Source organism: Cololabis saira, chromosome 16, assembly GCF_033807715.1.
Source record: "Cololabis saira isolate AMF1-May2022 chromosome 16, fColSai1.1, whole genome shotgun sequence".
Taxonomy (NCBI): domain Eukaryota; kingdom Metazoa; phylum Chordata; class Actinopteri; order Beloniformes; family Belonidae; genus Cololabis; species Cololabis saira.
The window spans coordinates 39747787-39775742 of record NC_084602.1 but is presented as its reverse complement, the minus strand read 5'-3'; the positions used below and the strand labels follow the sequence as shown (position 1 = coordinate 39775742).

The 27956-nt window shown below is 44.6% G+C and overlaps 1 protein-coding gene across 1 annotated transcript in view; it reads left to right on the top strand.

The window, feature by feature from the left end:
* Positions 1 to 27956, top strand: part of paplna (papilin a, proteoglycan-like sulfated glycoprotein) — a 49029-nt gene that overhangs the window by 8661 nt on the left and 12412 nt on the right. Inside the window, exons 4-19 of the mRNA XM_061744047.1 lie at positions 8138 to 8198; positions 8315 to 8417; positions 9522 to 9652; positions 12039 to 12162; positions 13077 to 13157; positions 13232 to 13404; positions 13808 to 13931; positions 14016 to 14142; positions 16423 to 16627; positions 20312 to 20488; positions 20571 to 20721; positions 21189 to 21269; positions 23323 to 23509; positions 23724 to 23808; positions 24869 to 24992; positions 25698 to 26115. Coding sequence (XP_061600031.1) covers positions 8138 to 8198; positions 8315 to 8417; positions 9522 to 9652; positions 12039 to 12162; positions 13077 to 13157; positions 13232 to 13404; positions 13808 to 13931; positions 14016 to 14142; positions 16423 to 16627; positions 20312 to 20488; positions 20571 to 20721; positions 21189 to 21269; positions 23323 to 23509; positions 23724 to 23808; positions 24869 to 24992; positions 25698 to 26115 — 2352 coding nt within the window. The remainder of the gene's footprint in view (positions 1 to 8137; positions 8199 to 8314; positions 8418 to 9521; positions 9653 to 12038; positions 12163 to 13076; positions 13158 to 13231; positions 13405 to 13807; positions 13932 to 14015; positions 14143 to 16422; positions 16628 to 20311; positions 20489 to 20570; positions 20722 to 21188; positions 21270 to 23322; positions 23510 to 23723; positions 23809 to 24868; positions 24993 to 25697; positions 26116 to 27956) is intronic.

Sequence of the window (27956 nt, the reverse complement as noted above, 5' to 3'; positions counted from 1 at the left end):
GCTGGCATGTTGCCTCATGCAGCGCATGACGGCGTTTCTTCTCTGAGAGCGGAGGGCGTCGCCCCGGCAGAGCTGCTCACATCTCTCATTACTCAGTAAATGATGATAATAAACCAGGGCTGGGGATCCAAATGTCAAGAATCAATTTGATTCATAAGATTCAGAATCGATTATCAGGACTCGATTTGATCCGATTCCATTCCAATATCGATTTGGGTTAGTGTGATTAAAACTGTATTTTCAGCTGTTGCATGAATGATATGACTGTAGTTCTGCAACATATTACTGCTAGTATTATATCGAGATTCAACAGCAAGTATTGCAGCTAATGATGCTGTAAGGACCAATCAGCTCCCAGAATGCTGATAGAACTGAAACAGAAACATCGTGGGTCAGAATTACCAAACAGATCCAGGGAGGAAACATGGAAACGAATGAAATCGCTTTTATTCCATTCAATTTTTTTTCCAATTTTGGTCTATTTCGATTTTTAATTTTTGAGAATTTGGTTTTTCAGCATTTTATGCAAATATAACTCCAAGACAGTATATAAAGTTCTGAAATATAATAATAATAATAATAATAATAATTAAAGCTGCAAGCAGTGATGAACGGCCTCCACCCTTGTGCACTTTCAGGCTGCAGTGGAAGCTTGTATGACTTGATGTAGATTCTTCAGGCCGGGACATTTAGTGGATGAAACACCCACGACTCTCTATATCAAACCATTCAAAAATTATGGCAGAAAATAGGGATTATATTTTATTATATGATAATTATTTATTTGTTTACTTATTTACTCTCGAATTAATATTCTTAATTTATGTATCTACTTTCATCATCTTATTTACAGGCACACACACACACACACACACACACACACACACACACACACACACACACACACACACACACACACACACACACACACACACACACACACACACACACACACACACACACACACACACACAAACTGATGTCGTCTTTTGTCGTTTGCACTGTATGTTAATAAAAAAAGAAAAAAGAAAATAGGTATTATAAGATATCGACCAATCAGAAGAAGGGGCGGGGCTAATTAATGCCTATGAAGGTCAAGTACTCAATACGGAGTCCGATGACACCACTAGACTCTCTATATCAAACCATTCAAAAGTTATGACAGAAAGTAGGAACTTTCAAATATGGACCAATCAGATGAAGGGGGGCGTGCTTTTTGGCATCTATCGTCGTAACGCTTTTGAAAGAGAAAAGTAATGCGCGTCGGAGGAGGATGGAGACGCACATTTTGATGTATAACACACCTGGGTGCACATAACGGTTCGGGCCGTATTAACTGTCGAGGGAATGGCATAAATTGTGCCAAAATGACACGATTAATTCAAAATTGACGACTTCCTGTTGGGTTTGGGCCATGGCGCCAAGAGACTTTTCTTTAAGTTGTGACATGATACAGGTGTGTAGTGATTTTCGTGCATGTACGTCAAACTGTATTGTGGGGCTTGAGGCACAAAGTTTTCTAGGGGGCGCTGTTGAGCCGTTAGGCCACGCCCATTAATGCAAACCATTAAATTTCACATTTTTCACCAGGCCTGGCTTGGTGCAAAATTTGGTGACTTTTGGGGCACGTTTAAGGGGAAAAAAGACCCTCATTTCATCGGAAAAAGAAAGAAGAAAAATTCCTACAGATACAATAGGGCCCTAATAATCCATTTTATTTATAGAGCGCTTTTAAAATATCTCAAAGACGCTTCACACACACAAAGATAAAACATTGAGATCAAGAAAATTAAAATGAAAAACAACAGGATAAAAAGATAAAAAAGATAAGAGATAAAAGATAAGATGAAGGATAAGAAACAAATGACACATTAAAAGCTGTTCTGAAGAGGTGAGTTTTGAGATGCGATTTGATTTATATAGACAATTTATGCAATTATAACTGAAAACTTTAATGTTTTCATACCTTTAAACAGATTTAAAGGCAAAAACATGGCACCAGTTTTTCTCATGTCCAACAAAATATTCCTTTTTTTGGGCATAAACAAAAAAATACCAAAAGTTGTAATGATGAAAAAAAAATCGATCTTTAGACATACGAAGCGATTTTTAGGAATTAATATGAGAATAGATTTAGAATTGGAAATTTGAAGGCGTGTGAACGCGAAAGCGTTTGAACCCGGTAACGAGTCTGGACCGTCTCCACGGAAACGGAGAACAAGGATCTGAGTGTTTCTGATGACACGTCTGTGGTTTTAAACGTCGTTACACATCTTTAAGCCGTTAAGTCTTTTAAACTGCCGTTTAAACCTTTTGTTGAACTAAAGGCGGTTTGGGAAAGGGGATGATTATGTTTATCTTGCAAAATTCATGCTGTAATGACTTTGATGATGACATAATTGGCTTTGACGGTCACGTGTCGTTGGGATTCATCTCTGAAGAGACTGTAACGACTCAGAGCTTCATCTCTCGCGGTGTGAGACGATTCAAACGATAAAACAGTCGTCCTGAAATATAACTCCGGTTCTGAGAGCGTGAGAAGCTGATAAACTTCACCGATCCACGACCAAGGAGTCGGAGACGGAGGAGGATGAACCGAGGGAACGACAGCAGACGGGAAGACGCCTCATCAGGGTCTAGGAAGGTTTTCTCATTGAGAAACTTTCACTTCTGCTTGAATTTAGGAACCATCAGTTCTTGCAGCAGCTCTCTAGACCTCCCCAAGCGTGAGAATAATTTCTTAAGAGACTTTCTTCCCTTAATTTTGAAGTAACTATGATTATAGTCTTGCGCTAATATTATTCCATAATTTCCTGTTTAAAAAAACCAAACTAAAGTATGATTAGTCTTGACACTAGAAAACTGACCCTAATCAGAGTAACTATGGAAAGTGGAGGCAAATACAATTCAGACTGCAGAATAATAAAGATATAAATGAACGGGAAAGTGAAAGTGCATACGACATATTTACTCTGGGAACTCTAGGCGGATCCTAAACTCTGGGTCTTAATCTACAGAAATAACCTTAAATCCTTGCAGCTTAAACAGAAGCACCATGGAAGTGTCTCCTGCTGGAGTTAATATCAACTCCCAGCGCTGGTTTGATGTTTAACGGGATTTGTAGTTTCCACATCCTGAGCAGGACCAAGCAGATGCTCCACTTTCCTTTTTTTTTTACCTTGTCTGCATATATATTAATGGTTAATACCAAGTTTGGTAAAACTTAAAGCACATATGTAAGGGATAATGCCCGACGAGGTGTACCATATATTTATGTTAATGTCACCTGGAAGGTCATTATCGCGCTTATACTACGGCCACTTACCAAAAAACATATTAAATCAGTTATTCATGCTTTAATGTGTTTTCAGTGTAAATCATTAGTTTTATAACAAGCCACAGCTGAGTGGACTATTTAATCTCTCGTCTGCAGCCGTTGGAACCTGGTAAATTACAACAATTTTTAACAAGCCATAACTCCGTTTCCTTGGTAACGGGAGATATTCTAGTCTCAGCTCCGCTCGGCTATTTTCTTTTCTCTCCTCTTCTGAATCCCAGTCATCAAAATAGTTAAATTCACCAAATATATAAAAGAAATGAATAAAATCACTCATGTGTCTGTCCTGCGGTAGCCGGCTCTTCTTCTCTGAATCTCCGTTGCCGTGGTTACCACCTGGCAGTTGATCCAGTGCAATGATATTAAAGATATCTGGCACTTGTTTTCTATATGGAGGTTATAACTTATAACCTCCACCTGCCAGCCAATCAGAATTGAGTATTCACACAGACCGTGGTATAAATGCATTTTAATCTTCTTAATCTCTTTAAATGAAAAAAACACAGGAAAACACACAATGGTCACACAAGCCTTTGGAATCTGCAAGAGAGAAAACAAACAAACAGGAACAGGCAGAGACACAAACAACAACCAGTCCAGGGGCCTCATTTATAAAGCTTGCTTGCGCACAAAACAGGGCCTGAAAGATGCGCACGCCACCTTCTACGCAAAGGTTGGGATTTAAAAAGAAAAAACTAACCGAAAAATGTGCGTATCCCTACGTCAAGCCTGACCCTCCCGTAGGAACTTACTTAAGATATGGGGAACTGGCGACGCAGGTGGTGAGGTGGTGAAATGAAGCCAGATTCATGTCATACTCTTAATAATGTCATCACATATCAGACTTATAATATAATAGCGCTGATCGTGTCCCTCTGTGTTTGAAACTCAGCGTCAGTCAGGACTCTGGTGCTGCAGCCGCGGTGCAGGACACACCGGGAACCTCCTCTTCACCCACCGCTTCCAACCGTAGAGTGACTGAGGACAGAACAAATGAGGAGCTCTGTAGAGAGTTTAGGGGCTCTACGGAGCGCCTAAAGGGACACAGAATTTTTTTAAATATATATAATGAGTTTTACGCGGGCGTGAAACCTTTACGCGCGGGTGTAAGCCTAAATTATGGTTCCGCGTTAAAGCGACGCAGAGCCTACGCCGTAGGGTACGCGGCGACGCGCACCTACGCCGTAGGCTATGGGTTGGTGTGACGCGGAATCATAATTTTATATACTTATTATATACTTATTATTATATTTATATACTTTTTCTACTTTTACTGTGACCACCCAATAATGTGGTTTTCCTGCCTCCACCTCATCCACAACATCTCGATCTCAGTCTCCGGGAAATTTAGTGGCACGGTGGCTCGACACGTTCATTCATTCTGACGCCAAACAGGCTGCAGGAAGCTACTGCGCATGCTCAGCAGGCTCATTCATATGCAAATACTACTTTGCATTGCCCATTTATGGTACATGGTGGGCATGTAAAGGGCGGGATATGAGGCGGATTCAGCTGTGCAACCTTCCAGCTGGACTGTAACTTATAAAGCGAACATTGTGTGCAAGTGTGCATGCACGCGGTTTTATAAATCCAGATTTGTTTTTGCGCCCGCCATTTTCGGCTTTTGGGTTTACCTGCAGTTTTAGTATGGATCCTACACACTCTTTTATAAATGAGACCCCAGGTCCCTGAAACTGAATCAGGACTAGATTACTGCCTACAACAGATTCATCTTTTTAAGATTCGTTTTGGGCTCTAGTGGTCCTTTCTTCAAGTTGCAGACAGGAAGGGGGTAGAGAGAGAATGGGGATGACGTGCAGCAAAGGTGCACAGGCCGCGATTCAAACCTGCGACCGCTGCAGGAGGACGGTAGCCTCAGTATATGAGCCGCTGCTTAACCCACTGCACCACCGAACGGCCCAACATATCCATCTTTAATGTTTCCTAATGTTCAGTCAGACTGATTAAAATCCCGTCATGACAAGTCAGTGGATAGAAGGTTACCGTGGAAACGCTGCGGGAAAGCGCGAGTCATCGGAGGCAGCGCGATGACTTAGTCTTCAAAGCTTCCTCCAATGAGCCGTGGATGAGCCGCCTCCCCGCGACATGTCGCTGCAGTCCGGCGGTGAGTCAGAACCGCCTCATCATCATCACGGTTCACCGTGATGAATGGCGGGCTGAAGCCCCGCCCACTGCCTTCAGATTCAGATTCAGAAAAACTTTATTTATCCCCGAGGGGCAATTGCAAAAACAACTAAGCAGCATGACGTTGAAAGTACAGAATAAATGCAGAATGCCTGCCACTCAGGTGAACCCAGAAGCCCCGCCCACCACCTGCCACTCAGGTGAACCCTGAAGCCCCGCCCACCACCTGCCACTCAGGTGAACCCTGCCTTGTCCTGCCCGCCAGGTCCGTCTGAATCACCGTGACCGGGACACGCTGAATCATTGAATCATTGAATCATTGATCGTCTCATGCGAGCTCAAGCGAGCGTGAATCCTCCTGCAGCCGTGACGAGCTGCTCCCCAGCAGGAACGGCGGGACGTCGCTGCACGTCGCTCCGCGGCCTCCGCCGAACCTCCTGCCTCGGCTGGAAGTGTTTGTTTTCTGCATTCCTCAGTGAGAGGCGCTGGCGAGGACCAGCACGTCTTGGGTCATATGTCCCCACTGCAAAAAGTCAATTCTTTGAAAGTTAAAAAGCCTTGTTTCAAGAAAAAAAAAGTCTATTTTGCTGGTTTTTACAAGAAAATCTTTTCTTACTCCATTCGCTGAGATATTTTTGCTCATAATAAGACACATTTGACTAGATTTAGGAATATTAGGTTTTGTGAGTCAGTCTCCTATCACCTAGACCACAGTCATCCACCAGGAGGGATAGAGATATTTTGCCTCAACTCAATTAAGTCAACTTTATTTATAGAGCACTTGAAAAACAAAGACCAGGGAAGTGACAGAAAAGGCCTCTTAACAGGTAAAATGGCTCTCAAAGGCCATGAAACGAAAAGTTGATGTAGAAAACAGACCCTTTACTTTTGTTTGTTCGTTTGCCTCATTTGCAACGAAACTGTTGCTGTTGCAAAAGAATATATTCTGTGCCGTCACCACAACACTAAACATAAACATTTCAAGGATTCATATCCTGAGCTGTCAGAGAAGAATCCAGTCCGGCCCGCGGGCCGCCAGTTGATGATCTCTGGTTTAGTGTCATCTATATTTAACCAGCCAAGAAGTTCAGACAAATCAGTGGAAAGTTCTAAAGTTCAACTGCAGTTGTGAGGAGTTTGTGCTCAGGTAGATAAAAAGGTGTGGCAGCACCTGAACAGGAACATCTCGTACTGACCTTTTGTATTTCTCTCTTTATTTGACAAGGACATGCAGTGAATCATAGATACAAGCTGCAGCTGATGTGATGCATGTAGAGTTTATAGCTAGTGCTAATTCTCTTCCACAGCATTGCATTACAATATAAAATTCATATACATCAATTAAAAAGACCCTACAATTCAATAATACAATAATGCAATATTGCATTTACGTGATATAAAACCTTCCCTCATGAGTATTAGGGCCAGGCAGGAGAAAAACAAAAATAATATTTTAGAGGAGGAAGATTTTTTGTCATTATGCATTCCTTTCATACCTTTAAACATATTTAAAGGTAAAAACATGGCACCAGTTATTCTGGTGTCCAACAAAACATTCCTTTTTTTGGGCATAAACAAAAAAATGCCAAAAGTTGTAATGATGAAAAAAAAAATATGACATATGAATCGATTTTTAGGAATTAACATGAGAATCGATTTAGAATCGGAAAATCAATTTTTTTCTTTCTTTCTTTCTTTCTTTCTTTCTTTCTTTCTTTCTTTCTTTCTTTCTTTCTTTCTTTCTTTCTTTCTTTCTTTCTTTCTTTCTTTCTTTCTTTCTTTCTTTCTTTCTTTTCCTGGTGAAAAATTTGATATTTAATGGTTTGCATTAATGGGCGTGGCCTAATGGCTCAACAGCGCCCCCTAGAAAACTTTGTGCCTCAAGCCCCACAATACGGTTTGACGTACATGCACGAAAATCGGTACACACCTGTATCATGTCACAACTTAAAGAAAAGTCTCTTGGTGCCATGGCCGAAACCCAACAGGAAGTCGGCCATTTTGAATGAATCGTGTAATTTTGGCGCAATTTATGCCTTTCCTTCGGCAGTTAATACGGCCCGAACCGTAACGTGCACCCAGGTGTGTTATACATCAAGATGTGCATCTCCATCCTGCGACTACGCGCATTACTTTTCTCAGTCAAAAGCGTTACCGTGGCGACGATAGATGACAAAAAGCGCACCCCCCCTTCATCTGATCCATATTTGATAGTTCCCCAAAAGTCACCAAATTTTGCATGCAAGCCAGGCCTGGTGATACATTTGATATTTCATGGTTTGCATTAATGGGCGTGGCCTAACGGCTCAACAGCGCCCCCTAGAATACTTTTCTCTGCTATAACTTTTGAATGGTTTGACATAGAGAGTTGTGGGTGGTGTCATCGGACTCGGTATTGAGTCCTTGACCTTCATTGGCCTTAATTAGCCCCGCCCCTTCTTCTGATTGGTTGTCCCTATTTTCTGCTATAACTTTTGAATGGTTTGACATAGGAAGTCGTGGGTGGTGTCTTTTCTGATATGCTTATGGGGGGCGGTGGCCATACGTGCGAGGGCCCGTTCATCGCTGCTTGCAGCTTTAATTATTTTTATTATCATTATTCACTATTAATATATCATACTACTATAAAAACTGTGATTCCATGTCTCCCCCCAGGACGGACGGAGGACACAACTGCGTGGGACCCGACAAGTCGTACCGCGCCTGCAACATCCAGGTGAGGTAGCACATCTGGATCTGATCTGGTCCAAACATCTGCTTTTAGGGGACGTTGTCCCAGCGTGTCTCTTTTTGGGGGACGTTGTCCCAGCGTGTCCCTTCTGTCCCCCCCAGGACTGTCCCGAGGGATCCAGGGACTTCCGCGAGGAGCAATGCTCCCAGTTCGACGGCGTGGACTTCCAGGGGAAGAGATACAAGTGGCTGCCTCACTACGGAGGTGAGAGTCTGCCGCCGGGGATTCTGGGAACTGGGGGCGGGGGGGGGTGATGCTTAGTGATGCAGCCGAAATGAAAATTTGTGGCCGAAACCGAAAATAATAATAAAAACTTGGCCGAATACTGAATTATACTGAACAATGTTTCTTCGCAGTTTTTCCATTTATTTTGCCCATTTTTTCACCATTGCATAAGTCAAATAAATAGTTTAGTTTTTTAGTTTTTTTTTAGTTTATTTTGTTTTGGTCATTTACATTATAAGATGTTTGCATAAACACACTGTATATGTATACACACAGGTATAAATATATACATTATATATATGTACACATTTCCTTTTTTTTTTTTTTTTTGACCAAAAAGGTATAGGCTGAAGCCTCATGGCTTATTTTGCCTCTCCTTTTCAACAAAAGGCAGATTTCAGAAACAAAAAGATACTAATAAGAAGAAAACGAAACGAACGAACAAAACAAAGAAAATGAACAAAGAAAATGAACAAAGAAGAGAATAAAATAAAATAAATGTGGTCACTCACGATTGTGAAATGTGCAGTGAAATACCCGCCAGTCACAAATTGTCTTACTGTACTTATTGTATTTTTTCTCATAATCGTTTTTCATTTTCTCCCGTTCAAATCCATTTAATCGGGTCATGGCGGGGCTGATCTCCAGAATTTGAAGCCTTGTATAATAATTGTAAAAATCTGGGTTATTTTCTTGGAGGATCTCGTCATATCAGACAGTGAGGGTTCTCCACCGCATCGTTAGTACGACCTTTTCTCTGCTGTGCGTCCCGTCACCGTCTCCATCACCAAGTGGTTTCCCAAATCCAGCTCAGCCTGGATCATTTCTCGTGTCCTCTGCTTTTCCCCACATCCCAGTAATGATCTGACATGCTGACATGTTTGCTGCATTTAACACCGCACTCCCCTCACTCCACCATTGCTTCATCTAAACACGCCATTATTAATTGTTAGTTTTTTCCCCACTTATTCCACCGAACCCTGAAAGTGTTTTTTTGCTATTGTCGGCCGAACAATTTCTCTTACCGAACATTCGTTGCATCACTAGTGACAGTCTGGACTGACGGTTTTTTATCCCCGGCAGCTGAGAACCCCTGCGAGCTGAACTGCATGCCCCGAGGGGAGAACTTCTACTACCGGCACCGCAGCGCCGTGGTGGACGGGACGCCCTGCCACCCGGGCCGGAGGGACGTCTGCGTGGCCGGAGTCTGCAAGGTAAGACGAGTAGAGATGCACCCATCAGGATTTGGAGGGCCGTAGTATCTGCCGATCACCGATCACAGCGTGAAATCCATAAATTCTTTAATATTGTTGTCTCATGTACACAACACTGACATTGTATTATTAGGTATCAAAATTAGGAGATGAGAAAGTATCATCAAGTACCGCCGTGTGTGAGGAAACCCTTGTGAGTGAAGCAAAACTCTTCACACTATGTCACTTGTGAAGCGACTGACACGATTGTTGCCGTGCGTAAGACTTTGGATGTGACTGTAAATATTCTGGTATAACTCCATTCATCAGTGAAATATTTACGACTCCGCAGCGCGTACCGCGGATCCAAGCAGCTAACGACGCGTTTAAACCCGATGTCTTCTACAACAGAAAGCGCCTGATGATCAAGGCTTATGAATTCATTACTTAACGATGTAGTTCTTTATTTTTCTTGCTCTCGATTATAGGTCTCTGTTACGTTTGAGTTAGCGGAGTTGCTCCTTTTCTTTCTCTGCCTTAGCGGCAACTTTGGAAACTCAATGTACTCCTTTGTGTGAAAAACTTTTAAACGTCTTATCAGTTTCGTTGTGTTGAAATTCTTTTATAACATTCATCCTCAGGGTATTTCCTTTGGACACACCTTGCAAACTGAAAATTTGTTGTCCTATTCGGACATGGTAAAACTCCCATAACAGCGATGACATTTTCAGTGTTGATGCTTTGTAGAGACGGCCACGCCCCCTTAAACAGACGGCCACGCCCCCTCCTAGAGGCGGCCACGCCCCCTTAGGACAGCTCGGTCTGAGGTGTGGGGATGTTGTTGTAAACGTCAGCTGCTTTGAACTATTATTTTCCGATCTCCGATCAAAACCGATAGGGGCATTATCGGTCGATACCGATCGGTTGCCGATCGATTGGTGCATCTCTAGTAACACGAGGGGACCTGAGAGGCACGGCCGCCGATAGGGGGGGACAAACGGGTCTGTTGTCCCGGGCCCAGGGTAGGGGGGGGCCCAGAACTGAAGAGAATTTTTTTTTATTTATTTATTTTTTTAATTCTCATTAAATTATGGAATCATTTTTCAAAATGTTTCAAAATATACCTATTTGTGGAAAAAATATGTAGTATTTGAGTTACATAAAAGCTTGTTATTTGTTTTCTTCCTAATTGTCCTTGTGGTCAAGAACCCCCAACACAAAAATGTTTCGGCCGCTGATCAAAATTTAACGTTATCATTTAATTCAACCATTAGAATGGTCAAAATGTCCGGTCAGCACAAGTCCGGTGCTCAGAAAAAAAGAGAAAAGAGAAGAAGAGAAGAAGAAAATAGAGGCCTCAGAGATTCTCTACACAAATATTTTAAAAAGGTGGTGACGGTGAAGCTGGAATTAATAAAGTCAGCGTAGAGCAAGGTAAGAAACAGTTACAACGTTTACCAACCTTGTAACTTAACCTAAGTGGCTAACTCTAATGTTAACGTCCATTAGCTCGTATAAAAACCTGAAGAGCAGAGGGAGAGGAGAGGAAGAGGAGAAGGAGAGATCCGTGCGCAGGGGGGCTCGTCTTAGATTATTTTGTCCCGGGCCCCGGCAGGACTGTCAGCTGAGAGGACCTGGTGGGACCTGAGATGACGACACGCCGGCCTCACGGCCCGTGATTGACGGGTCCAGCCCGAGGGGCTTCTGGGCCTCTGACAGTCGGTCTGAACCCTCCAAACATGCGCCAGGGTTCAGAGTTGTCACCTGGGGAGATTTACGCTGCTGGTCTTTGCTCCAACATGCAGATCCTGCTACAGTAACAACTTCTGATAGCGACCCGCGTACGCTACGTCAACTCTGATCCGGGACCTGCAGTCGCCTCCAGCACTGAGGCTCAGCCCGGTCATGTGACCACGAGGGGGAAGAGCTGCTCCTGGAAGAGTGAACTCAAACCTGAGCAGGTAGAGGACCTGCAGGTCTTAGGGGTCAGTAGAGGACCTGCAGGTCCAGATCAAGACCCGAGGGGTCAGTGGAGGACCTGCAGGTCTGGATCCAGGCCCTAGCACGTCTGGATCTGGACCCTAGTGGCCGTTAGAGGACCTGCAGGTCTGGATCCAGGAAGTAGTGGTCAGTAAAGGACCTGCAGGTCTGGATCTGGACCCTAGGAGTCAATAGAGGAACTGCAAGTCCGGATCCAGAACATTTGATGATCCATGATTGCAGAGATCCAGCTGAACCTCCATCTCGGTGATCTTCAAACCTCTCAGGAACGTCCAGACCGCTAACCGCTAACGTGGTCTAACAAGAACCACCGTTCTGGTTCCGGAGGATTATAGATGTTATGCAATAAAAGTCTGTGTGAGACATCTGTCACAACCACCACGTGTCCCTCCTTCTCCCCCTGCAGCGTCTGGGTTGTGACAACATGCTGGACTCCCCCCAGCAGGAGGACCCCTGCCTGCAGTGTGGGGGCAACGGCCAGACCTGCCACGTCGTCAAGAACCGCTTCAGCATGCGTGACCTGCCCACCGGTACGTTGTCCACGCCGGCCGCCGCCGCCTGGACCGGGAGGCTGCTGGTCCACCAGGGTCCTGATCCGGTCAGGACCTGGACCCAGGGCTACCGGTCCCAGGGGCCCCAGATGGACCACTTCACAGCTCAGAGTCCAACAGGATGAAGTATTTAGAGCAGGGGTCTTCAACCGGGGGTCCGCGATGATTGAGAAAACTCCATTAACAGGCGATAATAATCTACTTTTAACAATAATAAGTCTCCAACTCTACATAAATGATTCCCCTAACGTGAGTCATGTGACTGATGCCGCGTTCCATTTGTCCTCGGAAGTCGGAATTTCCCAGTTTCCAGTCGGAATTTTCAACTGGAATGCCCTTCGAAGTGGGATTTCCTACTGGGAAAGTGGGAGAAGCTTCACCACGCCCGAGTTACCATTCCAAGATGGCTGCCATTCCCAGTTCCGATTTCCGAGGTAAATGGAACGCGGCATAATGTCAACTTTAGAGCGGAAAAACGAGCTAGCTAGTTGTTTAAGAAAAGAAAATTTGTTGCAAAATTGACTTGTCTATTTCATATTTAACGCTAGTTCGACCAGAAGGATAAATTAGTGACAATAACGAAGCCTAAAGCTGGTGAACGTTACTCCTTCCACGTCTGACGAGGCCAAAGTTTCATCAACCATAAACACATGTAGCTAATAACCCAGTCAGGAATTAGTTAATAAGGTGATAGAAACAAAATAAAACACATTCAAAAGTTATTATAAGCCAGGCTTAAAAGTTGACACATTAAAAAAAAAAGGGATTACAAGCAGGGGTCCCTGCTCTGTTTTTCTCTCATCCAAGGATCCCTGGGCTAAAAAAGGTTGAAGACCCCTGATTTAGAGTAAATTATCTGCCGTTCTTGCGTTTACCCATAATTCTCCCCTCAGGCTACAACCAGATGTTCATCATTCCCGCCGGCGCCACCAGCATCAGCATCAGGGAGTCCGTCCCCACGCGTAACTACCTGGGTGAGTCCGTGTTCTCGGGGAACCCCTTCCTGTTTCCTGAACGGCACCACTCAAGTTCTGCTCTTCCTGGTCAGCCCTGAAGAACCTGCGCGGGGAGTACTACCTCAACGGCCACTGGGTGATCGAGTTCTCCAGGGCGACGCCCATCGCCGGCACCATGCTCTACTACCAACGCGGCGCCGAGGGCGACAGCGTGCCGGAAACCATGATCGGCCGCGGCCCCACCACCGAGCCGCTGGTCGTTGAGGTAAGCGGGCGAGTCACGTTACAGGATGTTCTGAGATGTTCTGAGATGCTCTGGGGATTATCTGAGATGCTCTGAGATGTTCTGGGATGCTATGGGAGACTCTGGGATGCTCTTAGATGTTCCAAGATGCTCTGGGATTCTCCGAGATACTCTGGGATGCTCCGGTACTGACGGTGTTCCTCCATATCCTTGACTGGTCCAATATTGAGGAGTAGGAAAAATTTGCTAATCAAGTCCAAATTTGTTTGAGGAATATTATTTTGAAACTTTTCCTTTGTTGAGAAAAGCGCTGCTTTTTTCAGCATTTTCCATGTTGTTTTTAATTTTTCTGATCTGGACCTGAACTTGAACGTCTGGTTCCAGGGTCACGATTTGTTTTTAACGCATCTCTCCGTCCTCTCAGCTGATCAGCCAGGAGCCCAACCAGGGGGTGGAGTACGAGTACTACCTGCCGAACGGACGCCCCAGCCAGGGCTACTACTGGAGCTACGGGTCCTGGTCTTCCTGCAGTAAAGAGTGTGGATCAGGTCAGGCCTCGGACCCGTGTGGGTGAGTTCCCAGCATGAGTTCCCTCAGAGGTGGATCTGAGATGGTCTCTGCTCTCCCTCCAGGCTACCAGTCCCGGCTGGTCTTCTGCACCGTGGACAACGAGGCCTATCCCGACTACCTGTGTGCATCGCTGTCCAGGCCGCAGTCCAACCGCACCTGCAACCCCCAGGCCTGCCCTCAAGTCCGCAGGTAAACGGTTCTCCCCGGGTAACCTGGGGCGGTTCCTCCAGAGAGATCTCAGAGCAGGTTCTTGACTGTTGTCGTGACTGTCTGAAAGGATGGCGTACCTGTATCCACCGCCGTTGTGGAGGTCCTCAGGGATGCCCAGAGCCCGTGTGTTCAGGTAACCCGGGTCGGTAGTTGTAGTCCAGCTGTAGTCAGCAGGAAGAATGGGGCAGCCGGCCAGCTCAGAGACGTCCCAACGGCCCTCACTCGTCCCGGGTTGCTCCGTCACCTCCTTCCTCTGTAGCGTCCCAGCATGTGAGCCCGGTACCTGATCCCTGAGCTGGACCGCTGCCTGATTGCTTCAGAAATTGTAAAACCCCCCTGTCCTCGTCGATTAACGTAGCCGAGTGCTGGGAAGTGTTGGCAGGTCGGAGGTTTGTTGGGGAATTGTCCTTGTCAGGCGACACAGTAGCACAGTAGTGAACCTCTGCAGCTTCACTTACTGACTCTGGCATTTTCTGCTTCTCTCTCTCACGCCGTTGCAGCTGATGTGTTTGTTCATCACGCCGACATTCTTGGTAGATTAAATCTGGAATTTGTAGTTCTCTTTAGTTTTTCTTAGATTCTTTTAATTGCTTCAGGTTGTAAAAATCACTTGCCATTAACACGCCCTACTAGTGTGCTTTTGGATCTGAAGGGTTTCATTTCAAAACACTGAGAGCACCGTTGGTTAGCCACATGCTACGTTAGCATGTGGCTGACTTAGCTGCGGCTTAGCGATGTCTCGACAGCAACATCTCAAGTTCAACACGTAGGTAAGCTTGGAGCCCAAAATGATGGCAGTGTCACGACAAGCACCACATCAGCTGATCTGAAAACAGGAAGTACATAACACTGACGTTAGCTTCTAAATCAGTAGTTAGCAAAAGGATTACCATATGAAAAGAACTGGATAAAGTCCCTGTGGGGGAAACTGGCAGGGACTGACTCCGCCCAACTCTAGTTCATCCAAAAATGGGCGGAAAGGAGAGGACCCGGCTGAAACACACCCACCTTCGCTCAGCTACCACTGTTACCGCTAGTTAGCTTTTATTAGTTTGGTTGGCCGGCTTCCGGGGGAGGATCTAGGGCTTCATTCAAATTGATTAAATTAGTCCGTCCATTCTCAGTTCAAGTGCCACTGCTGTAACGACATTTGAAACGAGAACCACGGAAGCTCCGATCGAGCGCCAGGAGGAACCCTGATGAGCCCATAAGCTAGTTGACTGCAGACGCTGGGTCCTGGTGGAGGTCCAGGCAGAACTGGTCAGTCGGAAGTCGAAAGGGTCGAGGGCTTAGTGAGCGCAGGATATGCTAGGATCTACAAACCTCGAGCTAACTTACGGGTCGTGAATTTGAAGTCGATGTGAGGCAAGGCTTAAGAGGTCATGTGACACTCTGGTGCCCCACGGCGTCAAATTAAACTTCACTAAGCGTGACCGTACAGGATTTCCATCATTTATCACACCATCACATTTTTTCATCCATGACTGGCCACGGTTACATTATGTTTTTTAATTCGGAATTATTTATTCAGATTTAAATAATTCAGAATTAAACTATTTTCCTTCGAGTTTATATTGAAATAGTAATTCCGAATTGAGGTTTACATGGAAAACATGTTTGATCGGCTTTATCCAATTCCGCTTAAGGTCTGGTTGTTGGGAAGGTTCTGATTGGATAGGGGGGTGGACCGGAAGTTACGTCTACCGGAAGAAAAACAAACTTAGCCGCTACAACTTTGAAAAGGTCTCAATTTTTATGTTTCTTGGCATCTGTCGACCACCGTTTACTGCGTGCTGCCATCTTGAAACTTTGTTTGGAAAACAAGCCCAGCGCGGAATATAAGCGTCATGGCGACAGACGGGCTAGGGAACGAGCAGAAAGAAAGACCGGAATTAATTTAAGGTGGAATGAGTGTATACATGATCGCAGATTTATTGTATTCGGATTTAAAATCGGAATAAACCAGCCACTTACTTTGGAATTAAGTTTAATTCGGAATGGCCATTTTCATTTGGAATTAGGTGTTTATATGGTAATTTTTACTCATTTTAAATTGGATTTAATTTCAATTCTGAATTAAAGAGGAAAGAAATGTCGAAGTTGCGAGCAACAAATCCAAAACCAGACTTGTGGGTTTGCTTTCTGGTTTTGCAGTGAAATCCCTCCATCAGGCGTTCTCTGTTGACGTGTAATGTTTCACTTTAGTCCACTGATGTCGCTCAGACGGTCACCTCTGTTTCCTGCCCCCCCCCCCCCCAGCTGGAAGACCGGGGATTGGAACGCCTGCTCGGTCACCTGTGGCGGAGGCTCCCAGGTGCGCAGCGTGCAGTGCGTCTCCCATGATGCCTCGGGCCCCCGTGTGGTGGACGACGCCACCTGTGCCGCCTACGCAGAAGCTCCTCCCGCTCTGCAGACCTGCAACATGCACAAATGCGTGGAGTACCATGTGTCTGAATGGAGCGCCGTGAGTAAACCGTCATGAACGCCTGAGTGTGATGAAGATAATCAATGCTGCACAGATTTGACACAAAGCTGGTATATTAAATGCCTCACACGGGGCACCATTTATGTTGTGCCACAAAGGGAGTGCTGGTTCAGTTATTAGAGTTATTAATAGTTGTCTTACGATAGTTATTAATAATTAATAATGAAGATGACTTATCAAAATGAATGATCAAAAGGAATCAATCATGATGGGGCACCACTTGACTTATCAGGAAAATAATAACTAAACAGCTAAATCAGTCTCAAAGTAGCTGTTATTCCATACTTCCAGCCTGTTGCCAGGGGGAAGGGGTTACAGAATAACAGTGAAGGAAGGAGTCCGAACATAGACTCTTGCAACCAGCAGCTGTGACAAATATGTACAAAATAAACACAAAGAACTTCTCTAATTCAAATGAATCAGAATTTATTTACACAAGTGTTAAAAGATAAGGAAACAACACTTGGGATAAATTCCGATGGCTAAACTACACATAAACAACAACTAACTAAACTTTAAACACAAACTTCAGATCATCTACATGTGGTGTGTGTGTGTGTGTGTGTGTGTGTGTGTGTGTGTGTGTGTGTGTGTGTGTGTGTGTGTGTGTGTGTCAGGACAATGTCACGTAATGTGGACAAAAGGAAAGTAGACCTCAAAGAGAGATAGCGGACGCACGCTTTTCTTTTTTTCATTTTTATCTTTTATTTTGAAAAACCTTGATTTCACAGATGCAGATTTACATAGCATCAAAATCACTTCAAGTAAGTTAACGTAACATTGGCATGACATTCTGTAGTACTTCTGATGTCCAATTTGCCTCCTGGCTCTTCCCAGAATTTTTACATGGAACATGGAAAGCTTCTCATCTTAAATATTACATACAGAAAATTACACACAAAGCAGAATGAATAAAGATCGTGCAGTAGATTATATCAATATATCATATTACAAAACACATTTTGATCCCACCCAGTGGTAACTGAAAGATCTCAGAGGCTTTATGGCCACGATAAGAGTGTGTGGTTGTGTGTGGAGGTTAGTAGGAGAGAATGAAAGAAGAAAGTAAAACCCAAGACACCAGAATAACTTCTCACCGTGGGAAATCCAAGCTCTTCTGATGTTTCCCTTACAGAGACGCACCAATGTGTACCGTATTTTCCACAAGGCACATCGTATTATAAGGCGCACCTTCAATTAATGGCCAACTTATTTATTTAAAAAAAATATATTTTTATTTGGGGGTAAGGCAAAGTAGAACAGGAATCAAAGACACATTTACATTGAGTATCATATTATTTCTGTATGGCAATCTACAATATATAGGATATTTGACACCATAAAAATACTGTGCATCTCGATGGAATGAGAAAAAGATAAACAGTCTACTTCCTAGGATGTTTTCTTGATTTTAAGGACAAAATATTACACAATTCAATGAAAATAATATTATTAATGATAAATAAATAACTGAAAATTATTTTAAATAAAAATTAAGTACAAAGTGTTAAAGCTACCACGGTATAAATTAAAAAAATAGATGAATAAAAAGGAAAAAAAAAAACAAAGAAAAAGTAAACAAATAAATAAAAAGGAAAAAGAAAGGGAGAAAAGAGAGGGGGGGTGTCAATCAGGGGCCAGGGACTGGAGAGAGTGGAAGAATGTAAGAAAAGGAAGCCACTTATTATAAAATTTGTTAGAGCTACCTTTCAGTGAATATCTGATCTTTTCTATGGGCTCAAATTTAAGCCATAAATATTTTGTAGGAGTAAATATGTTTTGCAAGTACAAATATTTTTTGCACACGCACAAAATATTTCTACAAGTACAAAGTTTATTTACAGATACAAAATATTTATGGCTTTAATTTGAGCCCATACGTTTCCAGCTTCAGAAAAGACATGATATCGTCTAGTTGAGTTGAAGTAAACCGGCTCTGGTTCCTCTGGGAGCCTGAATTTAGCAACATGGGGGGAAACTTTTAGAATCACTGAAAGTATTTTTAACATGGTGTCAAAATAATTTAACCAAAAGTGAGAAAGTAGTGGGCAAGAGTAGAACATACGGGTTAAATTGCAGGGTGAGGCATGACATTTGTTGCATTTGTCAGTGATACTGGGATAGATTTGTGAGAGTCGAGCTTTTGAAAAGTGGACTCTAAACAGTACTTTAAACTGTATAAGTGTAAGACGAGTGCAGGATGAACTTGTGTAAATTTTTTTAAGAGCAGTGTCCGACCAGTCATCCTCCAAATTTAGATCCAGTTCATCTTCCCAGGCAGCCCTGACTTTAGTAACTGGAGAGAGATCGAAAGACAGAAGGTCATTGTAAACTTTGGAGATCAGTGATTTTTGAAGTGGATCATGGTTTAAAAGCACCTCCCACTGTAGAGTCGGCGGAAAGGAGGGAAAAACTGGAAACAAAGCTTTAGCGCAGTGTCTAATTTGAAAGTATCGAAAGAGATGAGAAGGTGGGAGGTAAAATTCTCCTGAGAGATCTGCAAAGCTGGGAAAGATCCATCCTTGTAAAGATCTTCAAAACATTCCAGGCCATAATTATGCCGTATGATAAAGGTTGAATCTGTAAGCGGAGGTCGAAATAAATGATTGTTCAGTAATGGAGCTAAAGTAGATGCTTACTTGAATTTGATAAATGGACAATTTTAAAACTCTATCCATATATAAGGCGCACCGCATTATAAGGCGTACGGTAGGGCTGGGCGATATTGACGAAAAGTCATATCTCGATATTTTCTAGCTGAATGGCGATACTCCAAGTATATCCATATTTTTTCTGTGCCATAATTGGGGTTTCCCCCAAACCATTATAGCATAGCATCTCTGTTAGCATCTCTGTTAGCTTCATTTTTTCTGAGGCAAACCCTTAAAAAAACAGTCAGTTTTAATACAAAGCCTCGTGCCAAATGTCACACAGGTTCCTTTATTAACAGAGGTCTGCACAATATCAAAATGTATAAAACAAATGAAATAAAAATAAACTGCCTGCATATATAGAATAAAAATGCTTCTTGAATAAAATAAAACAAATATCCCTTTCCTGCATAACAATTAAATTAAAATATACTGCAATTAATACAATGTAGACAGTAACAGGCAGACTTTTCCACTGAGGTCGACAGTTGTGCAAATGAGAAAACATTTGTGCAAATCTCAAATAAAACATTCAAATCAATTTGTCACAAAATAAGCTATATCAAAATTGTAAAAAAAAAATTAAAAAAATCTTTTTTTAATAATCGATAAACGATATTGTCTCGTACCATATCGCGTTTGAAAATATATCAATATATATTAAAATCTCGATATATCGCCCAGCCCTAGCGTACGGTAATATACCATACGCCTTATAGCAGACCTCTAGCAGACGCTTTTATCCAACTTAACCAACTTACATCTGAGACAGAGTTAAGGCCTTGCTCAGGGGCCCAAGGTGGTTCATCTTGGTTGCCATTCTGGGGCTTGAAACTGGGTCCTCCAGACCCACCTCTGTAGCCAGTAGACTACCACCCCCCCAGTTTGTAGACGGGGTTTTCCTAGGTTGGTGGACTTTTTAACTTCTGAGAGACTGTTGACTTTTCCAGCCGTTTGTCGTCCATGTCCGAACTTTTGTATGACAAGCTTGCTGCTTTACGTTTGTTCCCAGTGCTCGGTGTCCTGCGGTTCAGGTGAACAGACCAGAGAGGTCACCTGTACGGGATCCGGAGGAATGATGCTGGAGGAGTCCTCCTGCAGCACTTTGCTCCGCCCAACCACCGTCCAGCCGTGCGAGATGCCCGCCTGTCTGAAGCAGATCCGCTGGCACGTCGGAGACTGGGGCCTGGTGAGTGGCTTGGATCCGGTTCCCGGTTCCTGGGTCGTGGGTCGAGGTCCCAGTGAGCTTACAGGTGTCCGTCTTCCTGCAGTGCTCCAGGAGCTGCGGTTCCGGGATGCGAGATCGCCAAGTGGTCTGCGCGGACCGGGAGAGGAACCTGTACGCCGTGGGCCAGTGTAACGCCCACCCAAGACCTCCCACCATGGAGCGCTGCAACACCCAGCCCTGCTACAGTCTGCAGAGTAAGAAGCTGCAGGAACTTTTATGTCCTGTTTCAGCATTGTTGTGTGTTCAGACCGGGAAAAATTATTGTTTTTTTTTTAACATTTTTTGTAATTTTGAAGCTAGGGAGAAGAAAATACCCAAAACATATAAGACAATTGGCGTAATTAGCACAAATAGTATTTTAAAGTTCTTTCAGGAGGTTTGTTTATTTATTTATTATTCATATTGGATGGAAAACAAAAAAAATAAAAATAATTGCTCCTCTGTACCATCGTCGTGGAAACAAGCAACGCTGCTTGAAGAGACTAGAGCCAGACCCTAGTGGTCAGTAGAGGAAAATCATGTTTTTGTATTTTCCTCTTGGTTTCAGCCTGGAAGTAAGAATGTTGACTTTTGGGTTAAACATAAAATATTTCGAGATCAAACATCATTATTCCACCAATAAAAACATGCAGTTACAGTCGTCTTCTTCTTCTTCTTGCAGTTGTCCCCAGCATCCAGGACCCAACAGGACACAACAACTCTCACAGTGGTTTCTACCCCTACATCCCCGATGAATCAATAGGTCAGACTCCACCTCTTCCCCTTCTCAATGGTGCCTCCATCTCTTCCACCTCTCATTTGTACCTCCACCTCTTCCACCTCTCCGTGGTGCCTCCATCTCTTCCACCTCTCAATTGTATCTCCATCTCTCCCACCTCTCAATTGTGCCTCCATCTCTCCCACCTCTCAGTTGTATCTCCATATCTTCTACCTCTCAGTGGTGCCTCCATCTCTTCCACCTATCACTACTTCCTCCATCTCTTTCACCTCTCAATGGTGCCTCCTTTTCTTCCACCTCTCAGTATTGCCTCGATCTCTTCCACCTATCGCTACTTCCTCCATCTCTTCCACCTCTCTTTTGTACCTCCATCTCTTCCACCTCTCAATGGTGCCTACAACTCTTCCACCTCTCAGTGGTGCATCCATCTATTCCACCTATCACTACTTCTTCCATCTCTTCCACCTCTCAATTGTGCCTCCATCTCTTCCCCTTCTCAATGGTGCCTACATCTCTCCCACCTCTCAATGGTGCTTCCATCTCTTCCACCTCTCAATTGTGCCTCCATCTCTTCCACATCTCAATGGTGCCTCCATCTCTTCCACCTCTCAATTGTGCCTCCATCTCTTCCACCTCTCTTTGGTGTCTCCATCTCTTCCACCTCTCAATGGTGCATCCATCTCTTCCACCTCTCAATTGTGCCTCCATCTCTTCCACCTCTCAATGGTGCCTACATCTCTTCCACCTCTCAATGGTGCATCCATCTATTCCACCTATCACTACTTCTTCCATCTCTTCCACCTCTCAATTGTGCCTACATCTCTCCCACCTCTCAATGGTGCTTCCATCTCTTCCACCTCTCATTTGTACCTCCATCTCTTCCCCTTCTCAATGGTGCCTACATCTCTCCCACCTCTCAGTTGTATCTCCATATCTTCTACCTCTCAGTGGTGCCTCCATCTCTTCCACCTATCACTACTTCCTCCACTTCTTCCACCTCTCAACGGTTCCTCCACCTCTTCCACATCTCACTACTTCCTCCATCTCTGCCACCTCTCAGTGGTGCCTCCATCTCTTCCACCTATCACTACTTCCTCCATCTCTTCCACCTATCACTACTTCCTCCATCTCTTCCACCTCTCTTTTGTACCTCCATCTCTTCCACCTCTCATTTGTACCTCCATCTCTTCCACCTCTCAATGGTGCCTCCATCTCTTCCACCTATCATTACCTCTTCCACCTATCATTACTTCCCCCATCTATTCCACCTCTCATTTGTACCTCCATCTCTTCCACCTCTCAATGGTGCCTCCATCTCTTCCACCTATCACTACCTCTTCCACCTATCATTACTTCCCCCATCTATTCCACCTCTCAGAGTTCCCTCCATCTCTTCCAACTCTCATTGGTGCCTCCATCTCTTCCATCTCTCAGTGGTGTCTCCACCTCTTCCACCTATCACTACTTACTCCATCTCTGCCACCTCCTCCACCTCCTAGTGGCATCCAACCTGTGGATGCGTTGACTCTGTCCAGTATGTGACAGAAAAACAAATTTTAGCCACAAATAGTTCTCAAATATCCAGAATAAAGATGATATTACTGAAGACTCTTGAAAGAGAACAGTTATTTCTTTTCTCAAGTCGGTTTGGGTGGATAAAGCCCATCTGTGTAGGTGAGGTTGAGTTCCTGCCCAGCCCCCACCTCCCTGCTGATATAACTCCTGTCACTTTGTCCCCACCAGCCCCCCCCCTTGTCCCTGCACTAATTATCTGGGTCTGATTGACATGTTTTTAGGGTTCCACGGGCATTGTTGGCCCGATTAAAATATTTCCGATGCAATGAACTGTGCTAGTGCTGGCTTTGGTGTTTGTGGCGCTCGGAGCAGCGTGTGTTGTCCCAGAGCTCAGGAATTTCCAGTTTCATGTCTTGGTGTGTTTTTATTTCTGATCCCTGATCCGGTCGTGGATTACCATCCTTCTGAGGTCTTCTCCGGGGCTCTCTGTCGTGTCATTAGTTTCTAAAAACCTCTGCTTGTCTGAAGTGTGACTTTCTCCCCTGCTTGGTTTTCGTCTCAGATGGCAGCAGAGACCCGACCCAGACCAACAAGGTCCACGACCCGTACGGCTCCGCTCTGGCTCTCCACTGCAGCCAGTCGTACTTCGGCTGCTGCCCGGACGGACACACCTCCGCCGGGGGCCCCAAGGGTCAGGGCTGCCTGTCGGCCCCGGCTCCCACCGCCCAGCCGTCCTGCATGGACACAAGGTTCCCTTCCTCCACCCGTTACCGTCCCGTCTCCCTGCCGCTTTCACAGCCGCGCTAACCGCCCTAACCGCCCTAACCACCCTAACCACAAATTACACATGTGACCAGAATAATTCCCACCAACGCGGAGGCCGAGGTTTTCCCTCGAAATGTTTCACATTTCCGTTATTTTTGGCTCTCACTGTCTGCTTCCTTCCTCTGTTGCATGCGTCAGCTTCGGCTGCTGCCAGGACGGCGTGACCGCCGCCGACGGCCCCGACGGAGAGGGCTGCGCCGAGTACGCGGCCCCTGAACCCACAGTAAGCAAATGCCCTCCCACAGGCCACGACTGGCTCTCACAATAATATTACCACAAAAAGTGATCTAATTGTGCTTCAAGTCACAAAAGAAAAACAGGAAGATGAATGTTCTCGAGCTTGTTACGTCATTATGACGTATATATACATACAGGACTGTCTCAGAAAATTAGAATATTGTGATAAAGTTCTTTATTTTCTGTAATGCAATTAAAAAATCTAAAATGTCATACATTCTGGATTCATTACTAATCAACTGAAATATTGCAAGCCTTTTATTATTTTAATATTGCGGATTATGGTTTACAGTTTAAGATTAAGATTCCCAGAATATTTAAATTTTTTGAGATAGGAGTGGTGAAGAAGAAAATTAAAATACCGTTGGAATGATTTATAATTAATTTTATTTATGAGTAAAAAGCTTCATTTTGAAAATGAAAAAGCATTTCTGCTAAAACATTTTCAAATTTAATTTTGTCACACTTTTTGCAAGATAACCTTTTTCAAATGAAATCTTTAATGTCCTAATCATTTTAATTAAGTCACAGAATGAACAATGGTCACGAAGAAAGTTAAAATGCCGCTTGGATGATTTATTATCCATTTTATTTACAAGTCAAAAATGCATCTTTATTTTGAAAATGAAAAAGCATTTCTGCTAATACATTTTCATTTTCAAATTTGCCATTTCAAATTGAATTTTGTAACAATTTTTGCAAGAGAATTTTTTCAAAATGATATCTTTAATGTCCTTTTCTTTATCATATTAATTAAGTCACAGAGTGAGCAAAGGTGAAGAAGAAAATGAAAATGTAGTTTAGATAAGTTACTATTGATTTTATTTATGAGTCAAAAAATGCAGCTTTATTCCGAAAATGAAAAATATTTTTTGCTAATCTATTTTAATTTGAAATATGGTGCAGAATTGATTCTATAAATTCGAAGGGGTGAACACATTTATTCTCTCGAGTGAACGAAAAGGATTTTTATTTACTCTTATTTACTATTAATTTTTACTTAAAAGTGATGAAGTGCACCTAAACACCGAGTCCTTCGTCCTCAGGAGGCTCCTCTCCCGAGGGAGAACGCGGTGCAGTGCCGCCGCACCACCTACGGGTGCTGCTACGACCGGACCACGGCTGCAGGGGGGCCCAACGGCGAGGGCTGCCGCAACCCCCCCAACTACAGTAAGAGACTGAGAAGCTTATATTACAATCTGGTTCTTTAGCTTCACGGATGAGGAAAGTTCTGGTTCTGTTGTTGTCACACTGACTGTTCTGTCGATCCACGCTACCCGTCCAGAAATGCTACTGTGTGGTTCTGCACACAGTCGATTTTCAAAGTTTGATTGCCACGCCCATAATTTCTTGCATCCCTTCAGTCCACGCTGCTGTGACGGGAGCATTATTTGATAGGATGTTACTGGACTATCAAATGATGCTACCCCTGAAATATTGATTTAAAATGGATAAAATGGGATGTTGAGTATTTGATCCTTCAAAATAAACTACCCATGATATGAATTGCATTACACTTTGTGAACATTATACGATAAAGAGAAAATAAAACAATTCTATGGCTTTATTTGATATTCATTCAGTCATTCGCCTTTATTTAACCAGGCAGGTCATTAAAAACAAATTCTTATTTACAATAACGGCCTGGCAAGAGACAAGGAACACTTGGGGGAAAAGGAAGTGGTTTAGGGAGTAAAACACAGTAAAATTGTAGCTCTACAAAGGTACAAAACCATTAGGTAGTATTTTTGATAGGGTAGCAAAAATGGATAGACAGACGCTATCGGTTTATGCGGTGGTAGCATTTTGCGACAAAGCAGCAGAAATCGTCAGAACACCGGTCCAGAACTTATTTTCTGTGTTTCTCTGCTGCAGTTGAGCGGTCCACCTGCTCCCTCCCCCGCGCCGCCGGCTCCTGCGCCAGCTGGGTGTCCCGCTACCACTTCGACGTCCTCACCAACAAGTGCGTGCAGTTCTGGTACGGGGGTTGCCACGGCAACGACAACAACTTCATGACCCAGGCGGAGTGCCACAGGGCGTGCCCGACGCCCATCCCCAGCCAGCGGCGCCCGGCCCGGCCGGTCCCCGGCGCGGGAGACGCCGCCAACGCCGGGTCGACGGACACCCGGTCGCAGCGCAACATGGGCAGGATTTTCACGGTGCAGGGCGGCTCGCCCAGCGGCGCCGGCAGGGGGGCCGCGAGCGCCGCCACCCACGCCCACAGGGCCCGGGTGAACCTGCGGGAGCGCCGGCCCTCGACCGCCAGGGCGGCTCACACCGGGCCAGCAGCGAGGTAAGACCCCCGAAGAACCAGGGCACAAGTCTCTCCTCCGCTGGCCTCGTCACGCCGTCGGCAGCCCTCTTATTCCCGCTGAAGAAGCCCATTTCACTCTGCGCCACGAGAGCCAAAGAGTGAGCTGGAGGAGACTGAAACGCCGTCCACGACCAACCCACCTGAACCAAGCGCTCCAGAGCGCCTCACTCCCTCAAATCCTGCTTATTTATGATGTTTTAAAGCCCCTATTTTGTAGAGATGCCACGTCTGACCACATGGAGGCGACGTGTTCATCGTGTCTGTCGCCTGCTTGACGCTTCTACGTCCAACCCTCCACCCTAATGGCGCTTTTACACTAGTACCTACTCAGCCCGACTCTCCTCGCCTCGGTTTTGCGCTTTTCCACTAGGGGTCCAACGTGCCCAGTAGATACTTTTTCTGTAACTACTCTGACGAGGTTCTAAGCGGCTGAGTTGGCTGTACCTGACATCATCACACTAAAGGCCACCGATTGGTCGGGGGGTTGGAGTCAGACGTCTGAGTCAGGATGTGACATCAGAGAAAGAGACTCTGACGGCGACTTCTTGTTCATTATATTCGATCAGTGCAAAAGTCTGTTTCATGATCCAACTCTGATGTGCAGATGTTCATAAACCTGGTGCTGAGGAGAGAATTAAAAAGGGATCTAGACGGAGATAAGGAACGACCAGGAGCTCTGTCTCTTCATAGCTGCTCGCGGCTCCAGCTGACTTTTCAGCAGCAGAGACAAACTAACAAAATTAAAAAGCGTCACCGCTTGAAGCTTCTCTCTCTCTCTCATTTTTTATCTTGATATCAAACACAAGCCACAGACCCAGCAGCACATCTATCATCTCCTCCAGGTTCTACATCTTTAGTGTTGTCGTCTTCTTTGTTTAGATACACAATCAAATACGTCACAGCAGCTTCACTCCAACCTCCTACTTCTGCTCCAGGTGCTGAATTGTTATGGAAAAGAAACCAGGTTGAGTTGAGATGAGTAGAGCCGAGTAGGTACTGGTGGAAAAGCACCATAAATCTCCACCAAAGCGCCCACCTCCTGCATCTTTGGACCGCTTGGTAGCGTACTGCTTCCTTCCCGCTACTGTTTCATCACCTCTGCAGAGATTCACGCCGCCTCGTGGTCAGAAGTGGTGTTTCTACATCGAGTGGCTTTAAAAAAGTAAAAATAATAATAAGAACTTACATGATACATGGAACTCATGTAAAACACTGGAGTGATAGTTCATGGGTTTGCATCCCCCTCCGACTTCTCAGCAGTTTTGTTAAGACTCACGATCATCACCTCGCTAACCACACCCAACCCCCGTCAGAGGTTTAATCCTCCCTGACCGGACTCAGGTTCACCTTTAAGAAACATCCTGTCTTTGTGTAAATGCTGTGTTATTGTAAACCACCTCCTCGGTTTGTGTACGCCGCTTCTTTTGATGCTCATGTAGCCGCCGCTATAGTGCCTTTTCGCCAGCTTCTAGCTCCACAGACTCTCACGCTCGCTTGTATCGCAGCACTCTCAGCTACGTCCCTCCGATCTCACCGAGATATCGGGACACGACCTGAATGGACAACACACCCGCCCAGGGGCTTTGTGGACTCTTCGCTGTCTGTCTGGATTTCAATGTCGGTGCTTCTTTGTGTCAGTCGCCACCATCTTTGGGCTCGATGTCTCTCCATCTAGATGTCATTCGATCAAACTAATAAAGCTTCAGCTGTGATACCGCTGTCGTATATGTGTCATCACTAAACCTAACTTTTGTGGGGTGTCCTAGTTCTAGACGTTGGGGAGTTTTAGACGTCAGAATCTCTGATGTTTTTAACATTTG